Source organism: Neovison vison, chromosome 3 (assembly GCF_020171115.1).
Source record: "Neovison vison isolate M4711 chromosome 3, ASM_NN_V1, whole genome shotgun sequence".
NCBI classification, from domain to species: Eukaryota; Metazoa; Chordata; class Mammalia; order Carnivora; family Mustelidae; genus Neogale; species Neogale vison.
In genome coordinates this window covers 221,828,266-221,842,585 of record NC_058093.1, presented here as the reverse complement: position 1 = coordinate 221,842,585, position 14,320 = coordinate 221,828,266, and the positions used below count along the sequence as shown (strand labels likewise).

At 47.5% G+C, this 14,320-nt stretch overlaps 1 protein-coding gene across 1 annotated transcript in view; it reads left to right on the top strand.

Annotated features, from left to right (window-relative positions):
* The window catches only part of SEZ6L (seizure related 6 homolog like), a 182,232-nt gene extending 174,579 nt beyond the window's left edge, over positions 1-7,653 (top strand). Inside the window, exons 15-17 of the mRNA XM_044244414.1 lie at positions 1,812-1,926; positions 4,182-4,284; positions 5,550-7,653. Coding sequence (XP_044100349.1) covers positions 1,812-1,926; positions 4,182-4,284; positions 5,550-5,579 — 248 coding nt within the window. The 3' untranslated portion in view covers positions 5,580-7,653. The remainder of the gene's footprint in view (positions 1-1,811; positions 1,927-4,181; positions 4,285-5,549) is intronic.
* The last annotated feature ends 6,667 nt before the right edge of the window (positions 7,654-14,320 follow it).

The following is a 14,320-nucleotide window of genomic DNA, read 5'->3' as shown; positions in this document are numbered from 1 at the left end:
CACAACCTAACCATTTGAATTTGCACCCACACAGTACTGTTTGGGGAAAGTAAATCCAATGATGCCTCGCCTTCCGTGCCGAGCACCCCCCTGTCTGCCTGGGGCATGCTCTGGGGTCCATTTTCCTCAAATTTCCTGTCCCTGTATCCTCCTTGTTTTCTATTCTTCTCCTCTTAGGAATTACCAAGTGAGGTTTTTTTTTAAGATTTTATTTATTTATTTGACAGAGACAGATCACAAGTAGGCAGAGAGGCAGGCAGAGAGAGAGGGGTAAGCAGGCTCCCTGCTGAGCAGAAAGTCGGATGTGGGGCTCCATCCCAGAACCCTGAGATCACTACCTGAGCTGAAGGCAGAGGCTTAACCCACTGAGCCACCCAGGTGCCCCCCAAGTGAGATTTATTAATGGGGAACAGATAGTAAATGCTAGCTAGGATTTTGTTTGGGTTTTCATTTTGTGGTTCCCTTCCCTTACAATCTCTCCCACACATAAAACAGTCTACATTCTGTAGTACCTCCATTCATTTGGGTACCAAACCACTCACTGGGGCTGTGGTGTCATAAGGTGTGTGCATATATATATGTATGTATATATCGTGTTATTTTTATTTTTAAAAAAGTTATACCAATTAAGCCATTTTTATCATTGTTTTTGGAACCACTTAGCTTTCTGACAATAAATCATTCACTTGGAACGTGGGGCTATGGGGCTATGAGAATTACGGGTCATTAGTTGCTGTCCCTCGCGGCAGATGACATTTTAATCCCAACAGGCAGAGTCCGGCTCAAGTGTTAAGCGCAGAGGTGGACTGTGTGGGAGTCACTCTGCAGGGAACAGAGAGGGCATTCCGTGTCGTTAGCCTCCATTCAGGCCACCCCTTCGCTGCCTTTCCGCAACCAATGAACCATGAGAGCATCTCAGAAGCCTGGGTTGCTCGGAGATTATGAGCGTCTGTGTAATGTTTTGTGCTCATGCATCTGTCATAGGTGTTAGCATCGATTTTTTCAGACTCCCTGGAGTGGCGGTTAATGGATTATAGATTGGCGTACAGCCGAGCTCTGAGGGTCGCGGCCGGGGAGAAGTGGCAGCGAAAACCTGAGGACCGGTGTCCGGAGATGTGGGGTCTCCCTTCAGGCTGTGCGGAGACCACGCCCCTGGCCCCCACCATAGCCATCATAGTCCTTACAATTGCCACAAACCAGTGGGGGTGGGGGGCAAGTGAGGCCAAGAGGGTGCAACCGTGACCTCTGAGAATCAAAACTGGGTCTTGGAAGTTGGGGAGTCATGGGGGACCGGGTATAAGACTGAGAACAGGCCCAGCTGCCCAGCGCCCTCTCCTGGACGGTCTGATAGAGCAGCCATGGGAGGCGCCTGTCAGTCTGGGCGCAAGAAGCTCCCCCTTTCCCATGGAATGTCGAGCAAATCTGCCTTCCCAGTTAGCACATAAGAGATTTACTCCAGATTTCTCCTGAATTGGATTTTAACCAGATTTCAAATGCAGCCACCCATCCCCTCCCCCCCCCAAAGTGGACATGGGATGACCAGGGGTTAAAAGAGTGTCGTTCTTCTGGGTAGTCCCATGAGCACCCCCCCCCCAAGGATGGGTCTGGCCTCCGTTGCAAAGAACCAGTCCTATTTGCTCTACTTTCTGCCTCTTCTCCCCCTGGGGATGGTGGTCCAATGGCTCAGAGTCTGCGATGACAGCTTTTTGAATGAGTGCAGAACTGGGAAGGCAGGCTCACACCTGGCACCCAGGTGCCCCGGGGGGCTGAGAATGGTGAGACCCGAGGGCTTCACTGGCTTGTGTGTTTAGTAGCAGAAGCGGCAGCCGAGACATCGCTGGAAGGGGGAAATATGGCGCTGGCTATCTTCATCCCAGTGCTCATCATCTCCTTACTGCTGGGAGGAGCCTACATTTACATCACCAGGTAGGGGGCTTCGGGACAGGGCGTGGGGGACTGCCATCCACTCAAGGACCAGCGCACTGGGGGACAGGGTCTCCATCAGTAGCTCGTCGCCGGTGGCATTTGGGTGCTTGGAGATAATGTCACTCAACTCAGCTCTGGGAGAAATACACCTGCTCAGCCCCTCCCACCCCTCTGAGACAAGAGGGCTGACCACGCAGCAGCAAATAAGCAGGCACTACCCTGAGCTTAAGAGGCTGTGGTTTAGCAGGAGAGATAGACACACAGATACTGATCCCATAATGCACTCATTCATTCATCCGTTCATTTAGGCCATAAACATATGCTGACAATCTAATACGTACCAGACATTATCCTGTGTGTTGAGGATCCTAGAACTTGCCTGCAATGAGGAAGGAAGATATTTAGCCATGGCTAGGATATTCACGAATTCCTTCAAATTCACAACTATGAAGCACCTACTGTGCGCCGGGCAGTTTGGGGGCAGGGGGCAGATCTAGGAACATCACTGTGGACAAAACAGAAGCAGATCTTTGGTATGTGGGGCCCAGGTTCTAATGGGAAGAAGATAGCAAGGAAAGCATATACAGTTGACCCTTGAACAACGTGAAGAGGGTAAGGGGCGCTGACACCCCATGAGTCAAAAATCTGCATATATACCTTGGGACTCCCTGAAAACCTAACTACCAATAGCCTACTGTTGACCAGAAGCTTTACTGATAACATAAACCATCAATTAATATGTGTTTTGTATGTTATATGTAATATATACCGTGTTCTGTTTTTGTTTGTTTGTTTTTTTTTTTTTTTTGAGAGAGAGAGAGAGGTAGAGTATGAACATGGGAGATGAGGGCAGGGTAGAGGGAGAGGAAGCGAGAGAATCCCCAGCAGACCCCATGCCCAGTGCAGAACCTGATGTGGGGCTTGATCTCTTGACCCTGAGATCATGACCCAAGCTGAAATCAAGAGTTGGACACTCAGCTGACTGAGCCGTTTAGGCACCCCTAATACCATATTCCTACAATGAAGTAAGCTAGAGAAAAGAAAATATTACTAAGAAAATCATAAGTGTGGGAGAGGGTTCCCTGCGTGGCTTAGTCAGTTAAGCATCTGCATTCAGCTCACCAGGGAGCCTGATTCTTCCTCTCCCTCTGCCCCTTGCCCCCCACTTGTGCTCTCTTTCTAATAAATAAATAAAATCTTAAAAACAAAAAAAGAAAAAGAAGGCAAGAATCCTAAGGAAAAGAAGATATACTTGCAGGACTGTACTATATTTATCAAAAAAATCCACATCTAAGTCGACCCACACAGTTCAAACCTGTGTTGATCAAGGGCTAACTGTGTACATTAGGAGGTGATAAATGCAGGGAGAAAAGAAAGCTGGAAAGGGAGCAAAAAGGAGCTAGGGTGGAGGTGGTGATTGCAATTTAGGACTTCCAACTGAGACATGACATTGGAGTAAGGACTTGAAAGCAATAATGAGTAACCTATGCAAATATCTGGAAGAGGAGGATTCCGGGCACATATACAGCACGTGTCAAGGCCCTGAGGCAGGCATCTGCCCAATATCATTTTTTTCTGTTTCTGTGGAGCCTACAGGGTTAAAGGGGAAGAGAAGAAATACACAAACTATAACTTGCCATGATGAACACAAGAAAGGAAAGAGATAGTGTGTAGTAATAGAAGAATCACTTTTTTTTAAAGATTTTATTTATTTATTTGACAGAGAGGGAAAGCACAAGTAGGGAGAGAAGCACAAGTAGGGAGAGAAGCGGGGTGGGGGGAGACAGACTCCCCACTGAGCAGAGAGCCCATCGATTATTATTATCATCAATAATAATCGATAATCCATCTCAGGACCCTGAGATCATGACCTGAGCTGAAGGCAGACGTTTAACCCACTGAGCCACCCAGGTACCCCTAGAAGAACCACTTTTTAAATAGGTAAAGAAGGTTGTTCTGAGGCAACACGGTATATAGTAGGTGCTCAGTAAATGCTCGTTATTGCTGTTGTCACCCTGCATGAAAGAGGAGCTCGAATCACCTTGGGGAAAACCAGCTGAGCTCCGGCCCTCCCCAGGAAGGGGAAGTACCAAGGCTTTAGTTGTCAGTGACCAGCTTACAAGCTGAGAGCAGTTATGATTTCGGCATTCACCCACTTGGATTCTCATCGTGAGAGACCCTGGATGGGGGCCCAGCCGGCTGTTCTTCTCCACTATTGGGAGTAACTCCTCTCTCCTTTGCTGTCCCTTCTCCAGGTGTCGCTATTACTCCAACCTCCGCCTGCCTCTGATGTACTCCCACCCCTACAGCCAGATCACCGTGGAAACTGAGTTTGACAACCCCATTTACGAGACGGGGGTGAGTTGGCCTCTCTTCTTTTTTAGGTGGCAGACTTTGTGTTGGGTACTAGGGACACAGTCGTGAATCCAACAGACCCAGTCTAGCCATTAATGAGCTTGTAATCCTTCCAAGGAGCTGGAGCTCGGTAATAAGAAGAAGAATATGTACCACGAGCTGGGCCCCTTAAGTGCGTAAGCTGCCCGAGTCCCTGCAACTCTGTTGTACACTCTGCAGTTATCTCTGATGAACCGATGACGATCCTGAGGGTCAGAGAGACGAACAAATGATTGGGCCAAGCTTGCACACAGCCAAAAGCACAGCCTGCAGCTTAGATACAAATTCAGACTGTTGCCATTAATTATCCTGCCTCCCTTGACCTCAAACAATCAAATAGATACCAATGGATATCTTGATTGTGAAAAATCATTTTTAAGGACCATGAAAAATTTGGTCAGGGCACTATGACATATGGCCAAGACATCCTAACACTTTCACTATGTTCTATGGGTTAGAAGCAAATCACAAGTCCTGCCCACACTTATGGAAAGGGGATCATGTAAGAACGTGACCACCAGGAGGTGAGGGGACCCAGCTTGGAGTCTTCCCACCACACTCCCATCTACCACAGACGCACTTGCTTATCTGTGTTGACCCAGCAGACACGTAGATGTCTGTGAAAGCATGTGACAATGACCTCTTCTGGGGCCAAGCCTCTGACTTCCTAAACCTCCCAGTTCTTCTGCCTCGGAGGCCTGGAGTATATTACATGCACTTGATAAATACTGGAGAAACCAGAGTGGTTGCCACCCACATGTTGGAGTCATTTTCCATATGGCTCTGCCAAGAAGAGGTCATAGGTTATTTCACATTCTATAGACCTTGTTTCCAAATCCTAGAAGAAGGTCAAGCTAATAACAAAACAAAGAAAGAGCACTTCAGAAACTAGATCGTATCAATACTTATTAGTAGAGTGTATCTGCTCCCCAGGACTATGATAAAGCCAAGTAACAGATAATCCCAAAGCTCAGTAGCTCAAGGCAAGTGATGTTAATTTGCTCATCAGTCTGTGGGGCAGTGTTTTCAGCTAGCGGCCACTGGGCGGTCATCCTGGCTCAGCCGCGCTCACTCACACAGCTGGGAAAGGTGGGTGGTTGGCCGGCTGAGTCGGCTCTGCTCTCCCCGTCCCTCACCTCCTTGGCTAGGACGAAAGGCTCTCAGGGCACGCTCTGCCCATGGACCCATCCCCCAGCAGTTTCCCCGATCTGTGCTTCCTTCTTTTGCAGGAAACCAGGGAATATGAAGTTTCCATTTAAGGAGAGCTATGCCTGAGAAGAGAGCTCACAAATCAGAACTCAACTACAACCTCCTCGAGAAATTCATCCAGAGACCACGTGGCATTTGATTGAAACCCCAGAATGTTGTCCGTCTTTTCTTTAGACTTTTTTTTGAAGATTCACTGTTTTCTTCACTGTATTTATTATATTTAAAGTCGAAATTGGTGTGGTTGGAGGTGTCGCAGCTGCGGCCAAATCCGCGTGACAATCTCCTTTCCAAAGTCAGGGGGATGACCTGAAAAATAACCGAAATGGCAGCAAAGGCGGGAGGGGGAAAAAAAAAAAAAAAAGCAGCTGGGTTTCTCCATCAGCGGTGGCCATGCTGCTCTGGCTGCATCAGATGGCACACATTTGGGGATCCATGCCCATGGTGCTTTTAGGACAAATCCCGGACCCAGGATTAGGTGGGAAAGGTATCTCTTGATGGATTAACTTGGGTCGGACTTCAGCTTGAACAGATCTGCTCCAAAACAAATCCCGGTCTGCTCTTCCAAATGTTCTATCAGCTTCTAGAAGGTCTCACCACCTCCTCTCCCTCCCATGATCCTCCCGAAGGCGCCCACGGCGTGATCATGAGCGTTTTCATCCACCAGCCTGGCCTCCCTGGATGCTGGCAGAATCAGAAAACATGGCAGAGTAGATGACAGATTTGAGAATTCAGATGGAGTGCGGGGTGGGTGTGGGGGGAACATCAAGTTGGTAAAAGGTCCTTTCCTCTGACACTCCACCAGTAATGAAATGTCCTTTCCTCTGACACTCCACCATATGCTACGAGTCCAGAACCAATCCTTTCGTTCAGCAGCCCCCCCACCCCAAGCTGTGACCTAGGACCCCTTGGGAAGCTTCAGCCACATAATTAAAAGGGTTACCATTGTGGTGGGGGGGGGTTACAAGGGTTACAATTGTGGCAATGCCAGGTCCTGAAATCCAGAGATGGGCTCGGTTTCATTTCCGGGAATACTGAAACCCCTGAGGCCTCCAAAGAAGGGCAACTCAGATGCACCATTTCTCCAAAAGGGGCCGGAATATACTTGCAATCCAGTATTTCAGAAGCGAGGGTCCTACGAGGGGAAAAAAAAAAAAACTGTTTTGTTCCTCTTCGAAGCTCTGCCCAGATGTTGGAGGGGGGTACGCAGGCTGTGACCATGGAGAAAGATTCTATAATACAGGTGCAAAGAAAAAGCAGCGGCTGAGGATGCAAGGAAGGGATAGCATGTATAAAGTCGATTTGCCTCCCTGGGGTCCATCACCTCCCTGGTGATGGCCGGTGGCTCACGGAGGAACAGGCTTGGTGCTTGGGGTGCCCACTTTGGCATCCACCCACGCTCGTTAGAAATGTTTTATATCAGCTGGTTTCCTGACACGAGAAGCCCTTCCTGGCTGCCATGCTGTTGAGAAAATGGCTGGGAGTCCGTATTTTGGTAGCTCATCTGGGCAGCCCTGGAGCAGGGTAGGGCGGCTGGTTTTGACAAACACATCGTCTTCTCTTGGCTAGAAGCTTGGGCTTCAGTCTTGGGGGAGCTGAGGCCCAGTTCTTTCCTTCTGCCAGAAAAGAATCCTGCTTATACGCTCCTTAAGGCATGCAAGAGATAATTAAAGGCTGCTTTCCAGCCACCCAAAACCCACCCCATTTTATGCAAAAAAAAAAAAAAAAAAAAAGAGTAGACTCATTCCAGACCATTAGTAAGCAATATCGTATTTGGAGAAGGTCCAACAATGCAAATAATAGTAAACTTTTTTTTTAAAAAAGGCAGAATCCAGTCTTTGCTTTTACTTCCATTTGATGCTTATTCTAGCCCTAACCCTGGGTCATCTGGAAGGAAGAACTCTATTAATGATATTTAATTTTAGAACATACTCTGGATATGTGCAAACTAAACATCCACCTTTTGTCGAGACAGACAGAATATGAAATCTTGATTCTAACCGTGTTCCCTAAAAGTGGCCAGGCCACAGGCCAAGAGTCCTTATTGGATGTTGGAGGAATAGAAAAGGTGTTGTTTGTTTGTTTGTTTGTTTGTTTGTTTCGGGATACTGATGTCTTAGTTTCGTCTTAGTTTCACTTAGTATTCAGTGAAATACTGAAACTTTATTTTCACCTAAAGATGGATCCTGTGAGCTTGGTAATGTACAGTGTGATTGAAAAGACAGGTTGGCGTCTGTTTTTCTTTTTAGAATATCTGAATGTGTATTTGTAATATGTAAAGGTAAAAACACAATATTCGTGCCAAAAATGTACTGGGCACCTCATTTCAGCTCATACGTGTCTGTTTTTATAAGATCAATGTCAAAACCCCTTGGGATTAAATATTTTTGAACAGGATACAACCTTGAGCAACTCGAGAGCCAACCAAACCTTCCTACAAGCCACTCTTTCTTTTTAAAACAGTGGGGAAATACGTTTACAGAGATCTCGAGCTTCAAAGAATGCATGTGATGGTGTGTATTACATGCTAAGTCATATAAGCTGTATCTGTCAGCTACCGCCCTGTGCTTTAAAAATGCACACACTCGATCCTCTTCAGCTTGGAGCTCGTCTTTTTGCTTTTTTGGGGGCGGGGGGTAGAATTATTAAGCCGACATAAGTATGCTGGTCGCAACTTGAGGGCCATCCCTCCTTATTCCATAGACCTGCTTTAAATAAGATCTTTTGAAGCCAGCTCCTTGGAAAGCCTCTGGTAACTCAGGCTGATCGCTTTGGAAACTGACAAACTGCCCAGCAGGAAGTAAAGCGGAGACATAATTAGGATGGGTAGATTTAGGCTGAGCATGAGCCTCGGGCACAAATGACATTTCTCGGGGTGTAAATCCAAAGGGTATGACTTTCCTATGCCCTTGAGAAGTCACAGCGGGGAGGGGGCAGTCATGTGAGGTCACATGTCATGGAGTTGTTCAACACCCTCAAAGGTAGGCTTTCTCCTGGGACGTTTTCATTTTCATTTTATCCCCAAACAGAATAAAAAGCAGAACAAACTTTCTAAGCTACAATAATGAAGTTAAGTCATTTTCCACTTTGTATATATTGATGCTAATAAAACAAATGAAAAAGAGGCGAAGCTGTGGGTTTTTTGTTGCAAAGACACTCCAGGATGGCATCAAGGCCGGGAAGGCTGTTTCTGGTGTCTGGGGATTGGGTTGGGGTAACATCGGCTGACGCTTTGATTGACAAGACAGGCTGCCAACTTGAAAATGGTTCCAGGAACATCTTGGTGGGGGTGGGGGAAGGGAGCAAGGGAATGTTCAGCACAAGACAAGAAAGACGCTATCATCAGACACACCGCTGTCCTCCGCCCAGCTCGGGCTGCCAGGACAAAGACGGGACGCTCAAACAACGGAGGGTTATTTCTCACAGTTTTGGAGGCTGGAAGTCCAGGTTCAGGGTGCTGGCCATTCCGTTCCTGGTGAAAGCTCTCCTCCTAGCCTGTGGATGGCCTTCCCCCTCTGTCCTCTACTTTTAAGGCCATACTCCTATGGGACTCAGGCTCTTATGACTTCCTTTCCCCTTAATTAGCACCTATAAGACCTATCTCCAAACACAGTCACAATGGGGATTAGGACTCCAATATATGAATTAGGGGTGGGACATAATTCAGCCCATAACATTCCACCTCTGGCCGCCCAAAATTCATGTCCTTCTTTTATGCAAAATGGACTCATTCCATCCCAACACCCCCAAAGTCTTAACTCATTCCAGCATCAGGTATAAAATCAAAAGTCCAAAGTCTCCCTAAATATCCTTGAGGTGCATTTGGGTGGCTCAGTTGGTTAAGTGTCCAACTCTTGGTTTGGGCTCAGGTCATGATCTCAGGGTTGTGGGATCAAGCTCCACTTCAGGCTCCCTGCTCAATGCGAAGTGTGCTTGGAATTCTCTCCCTCTGCCCCTCCCCTGCTTGCACTCTCTCTCTTTCTCTCTCTCTCTCTCTAACATAAATAAATAAATCTTGGAAAAAATAATAAATATCATTGAAACCAGCCATGGGTCATCCCAAGGCAAATTCTCCTCCAGCTGTAAGCTATGAAACTAAACACATTATGTCCTTCCACACAATGATGGGACAAGCATAGGATGGACATTCCCATTCCAAAAAGGAAACTTCAGAGGGAAGAATGGGATGCTGGATCCCAAGTAAATCCAAAATCTAGCAAGGCAAATTCCATTAGATTTAAGGGCTCTAGAATAATCCTTTGTCATTCAGTGCCCGGCCTTGCAGGCCCACAGGGATGAGAGCATGACCCCCCAAGGATTTGGGGAGCGGTGGGGTCAGTGCCATCCCCTGAGGCACTGGGTGGGGTCATTCTGGCAGAAACCAGAGACACAGCCCCAGCCTTTGAAACAGCCTTGTCCCTGGACCAGTGGTGGGAGGAACAGCTGTCATGATCTCTTAATCACCTCCAAGATCCTTCTTCCCTCTCCTTGAAGAACAACAGCTCCACAGCTGAGTAGCTGTGTGGTCAGATCCTGTAGGAGCCAAGAAATGCCACAGCCCCACCTTCACTCTGTCCCATTTCCTCTGTCCCATTTGATGTCATCCTGTCTGTATTCCTGGCTCCCACAGAGATGGATGGGTCATTCATGAGTCTCCCCCACGATCTCTTCATCAGCCCCGATGTTCAGCCACACCCATACTCTTCCCTTCAGATCAAGCTTTCTCACTTTGCAATGTGAATAAAGCTGAGAATTTGCCAACGCTTCAAATTCCCACTCTTGTTTGCTTAGCAATCCTTCTTCCATCCATCACTCTCCTTGTGCATTTGTACCGCAAGGCTCAGGAGGAATCAAACCTCTCCTCCAACACTTTGCTCTGAAATCTTTGCAGCTAAAGATCATTCTCATTGCTCCCGAGATGTACCTTCCTAGAAAATGCTAGAACACAGTTCGGACAAGTTTTATGCCACTTTAACACAAGGATCACCTTCATTCCAGTTTCCAAGAACATGTTCCTCATGTCTTCCGGAGGCCTCATGAGAATGACCTCGACCATCCGTATCTTAAGTCACATCTTTTTGGAGGCAATGTAGGCTTTCCCTAGGATGCAGTTCAAAACCCCTCCAGCTTCCGCCCATTTTTCAGCTCCAAAACGGCTTCCACATTCCTTTTTCCAAAGTAGAAAGATCCTGGTGGGAAATAGATTAACAGAGCCAAAAGAAGACAATCTGACCAAAATGTGGGTCCAGCATTGCTGTCCCTAAAGCCTTTGAGTTCAACCTGCTCACTAGGTACAGAGTAGAGGGTCAAAAGGTGAGGAATAAGGGAAAAAAGACAGTTCTATCCATCACTTGTCTTGCCTCCGACCCGAAATGCTACAAAATACCGAGCACTCAAAAAAGAGAGGAAAAGTCAACTATGTTTTGTAACTGTATTGGTTGTGAGAGATCAGGAAAAAAACAACGCGTACAAATCTCCATCTGCAGCCTGATGGTGACTAACTCCCACGAGTGGCTCAGAATCCTATGTAGTCATTCAAAAATCAGCAAGTGCTGTGTTTACCTTCCAGTGACGCCGTAAGAGTGAGTGAGGCACCTGGGTGGCTCAGTCAGTTAAGCATCAGACTCTTGAGTTTGATCCCGTCGTGGTCTCCGGGTTTTGAGATTGAGCCCAGTATCAGGCTCCACCCTGGGCGGGAGGCCTGCTTAAGATTCTCCCTCTCTCTCTCTCCTTCCCTCTCCCTCAGCTCCTCCCTCCCTGACCCTTTCTTAAATAAATAAATAAATAAAAGAGGGGAAGTTAAAAAAAAAAAAAAAAACACCGTAAAGGTACAAAGGATCGTTGCTTCTGCGCTAACAGTGAGAACAAGCTGGCTAAGCTAAAATAAACATAGTTTCTTAAAAAAATCAGAAATATGGACTACAAAAATACCCAAATTAATGGAATTCCAGAAGGAGATGAGCCCTTCCTAGGACGGAAGAGGTTCACATCTGTTTTAATATTTGAGAGTAGGCGGGGTGGGGGAGGACCCATGGCAGGCAGAATGTGAGCAAAGCCACCATAGCAGGAATGAGGAGACAAACAACTGATTTAAATAATAAGAATATTAATAATAATAATGGCTGCACGTGGCTGTGATAAGAATCCCAAGAAACTCCAGCCACAAAGCCATTTGGTGCCCACCCCTCAAATACAGCCCATGGGATCTTCATGGAATTTGTGGGTCATGCCAGAGTCTGGGAGCAGGACAGAAGAGCTGGGGGCAACCCCTCCATCCCCAAGAAAGCAGTCCCTGTAGGAAATAGAAACACCTGACGTGCCCTTCAAAAGAACGTCCTTCTAAAACTCCAAACACCACGTCGTCTGTTCAGTTTAACTGCTGACGCCTCCCCGGCAGTGGGTTTGTTCAAACTGAAGCTCAAAAGAATCATAATTTATACGATAATATTTTAACAAGTAGAGAAAACTCAGGGCACCTGGGTGTCTCAGGCGGTTAAGCGTCTGCCTTCGGCTCAGGTCATGATCCCAGGGTCCTGAGATCTAGTCCGGCATCGGGCTCCTTGTTCAGTGGGAAACCTGCTTCTCCCTCTCCCTCTGCCTGCCGCTTTGCCTATTTGTGCTCTGTCTCTCTCTCTGTGTCAAATACATAAATAAAATCTTTTTTTAAAAAATATAGAGAAGGGGCGCCTGGGTGGCTCAGTGAGTTAAGCCTCCACCTTCGGCTCGGGTCATGATATCCAGGTTCTGGGATCGAGTCCCACATCGGGCTCTCTGCTCAGTAGGGAGCCTGCTTCCTCCTCTCTCTCCCTGCCTGCCTCTCTGCCTACTTGTGCTCTCTCTCTCTGTCAAATAAATAAAGTCTTTTTAAAAAATAAAATAAATAAAAATATAGAGAAAACTCATACATTAGAATCTGATAAATCAATTGTTCCCATTCTATTGTATCTTTACTGTACCAGAGTCACATTCTGATTTGATTAGCCAGTCGACCTTTTTGCATGAGCTGTAGACACACCTGAAACACGGCAGGACTGTCCTCTTTGTGGGGAAAGCTGTAGTAACAATTATAAGATTGTTGAGAGAATTGCTAGAAGTTTACCATATATATTCCATAGAGGATGAGAGAGGGAGAGCAAGCACCCATCCTAGGAAAGTCAGTGTGGTCTGACGGGTGAGTCCGCTAATTCTGGAGCCAAAGAGGCTGGGTTCACAGCCAGCCTCTGATGCTTGTTAGCCGTGTGAACTTGAGCAAGTGGTGGAGCCCCCTCGTGCTCCCGCTCCCCCATCCATGAAATGAAGACAACGGGGCTGCTGTTGAAAGTGCATTGAGTTAATATACATGAAGGACTCGGACCAGTTCCTGTGCCTAACAAGGGCTCAGCAGGTGTTTGCTAGGATGCCGTGCTTGTAACTGCAGACGAGCTCCCACTTCATTTTTGCTCTGACCAGTTCCCGGTCTGGGGAGACTAGGACATGATCCCTGCCCGCCTGGACCTTCTAATCTAGAGGGAAGGTAGACCCGGATCGATGAGCCACACAAATTAATATATGAACACGAGCAGTGATACATGCCAAGAATGAAAAGGACAGGGATATTCCTGGTGGACTTGTGATTGGGACCGAGTGGGCAAGGGGGTGATTTTAAATTAAGATCTAAAGGATAAATAGAGGCGAGCCTGGGTGCCTCAGCTGGTTGAGGGATCAACTCTTGGTTTCGGCTCAGGTCATGATCTCGGGATCATGGGATCGAAGCCCACAGCAGGTTCCATGTTTATCGTGGAATCTGCTTGGGGTTCTTCCCCTCTTCCACTCCCTCCCCCTCTGCCCTTTCCCCTACATGCTAGCTCTCTCTCTAAAATAAATATTTAAAAAAATAAATAAATAAAGGATGAATGGAGGGGTAAAAGAAGGTTTAGCAAAAGCTGCAAGGCAGAGGGAGCACATGGAGGGAGGACGATGAAAGCTTGGCCCCTTTGATGCATGGCCCGTGCAGCTGGAGGGAGGGGGCCGAAGGCAGGAGGGGACCTGGGAAGCCAGGTCAGGGCAGATCTCCAAGGCAAGCAGGAGGAAGACTCAACTGGACTTCTGTGTTTAGTGCTCCCTCTGGTGGCCACCTGGGGGGTCTGATCCAAGATTTTGGTTCTGGGTGCCCTGGGAGGGAGGCAGCACTGTGGGGGCTGGGCTTCCGTCAAGGATTGGAGCCATTTCTCTCCAGGACAACTCACAGCAATGGAGAAGGCAGGTCATGGGGAAGCATCCTGATGGTTGTCCCAGTGCCCCTTCCCTGACGTGTCCCATCATTTCCATGATAAAACAGAGGGGTGTGCTTTTGAAAGGTGCCCCAGGAGAAGCTTCTTTAGTGGGTGTGGGGTGGCAGGAAGGACTGGAAGGGGGCTGTCGCTCACTGACCTGCCACTCATTCCGTTCTGGAATGGAGATCCCAAGGAAGGACAGGCAGAAAGAAGGAAGACAGAAAGGTCACAGTATATCCAAGGCGACTTCAGAACCAAGATTCATTTTCCCCAGGGCTGACTGCCCTACAGATTGAAGACAATGATGGAGACACAGAGCCTCCCTGGAGACCGGAAGCCACCCTCACTAGCAGAGAAGCTTCAGACCCACAGCGGGATGGACAGCCCTGGGCCAGGAGGCAGAACCAGAAAGAAATGACCAAGGGAATCCCTGCCGGGATAATACAGAAATAATACAAACACTAGTGATAGTAATAATAACAATAGTAGCTGGCATTGGCTGGCCACTTGCTAGTTCTTTCTGTTTTATTTTCTACATTTTA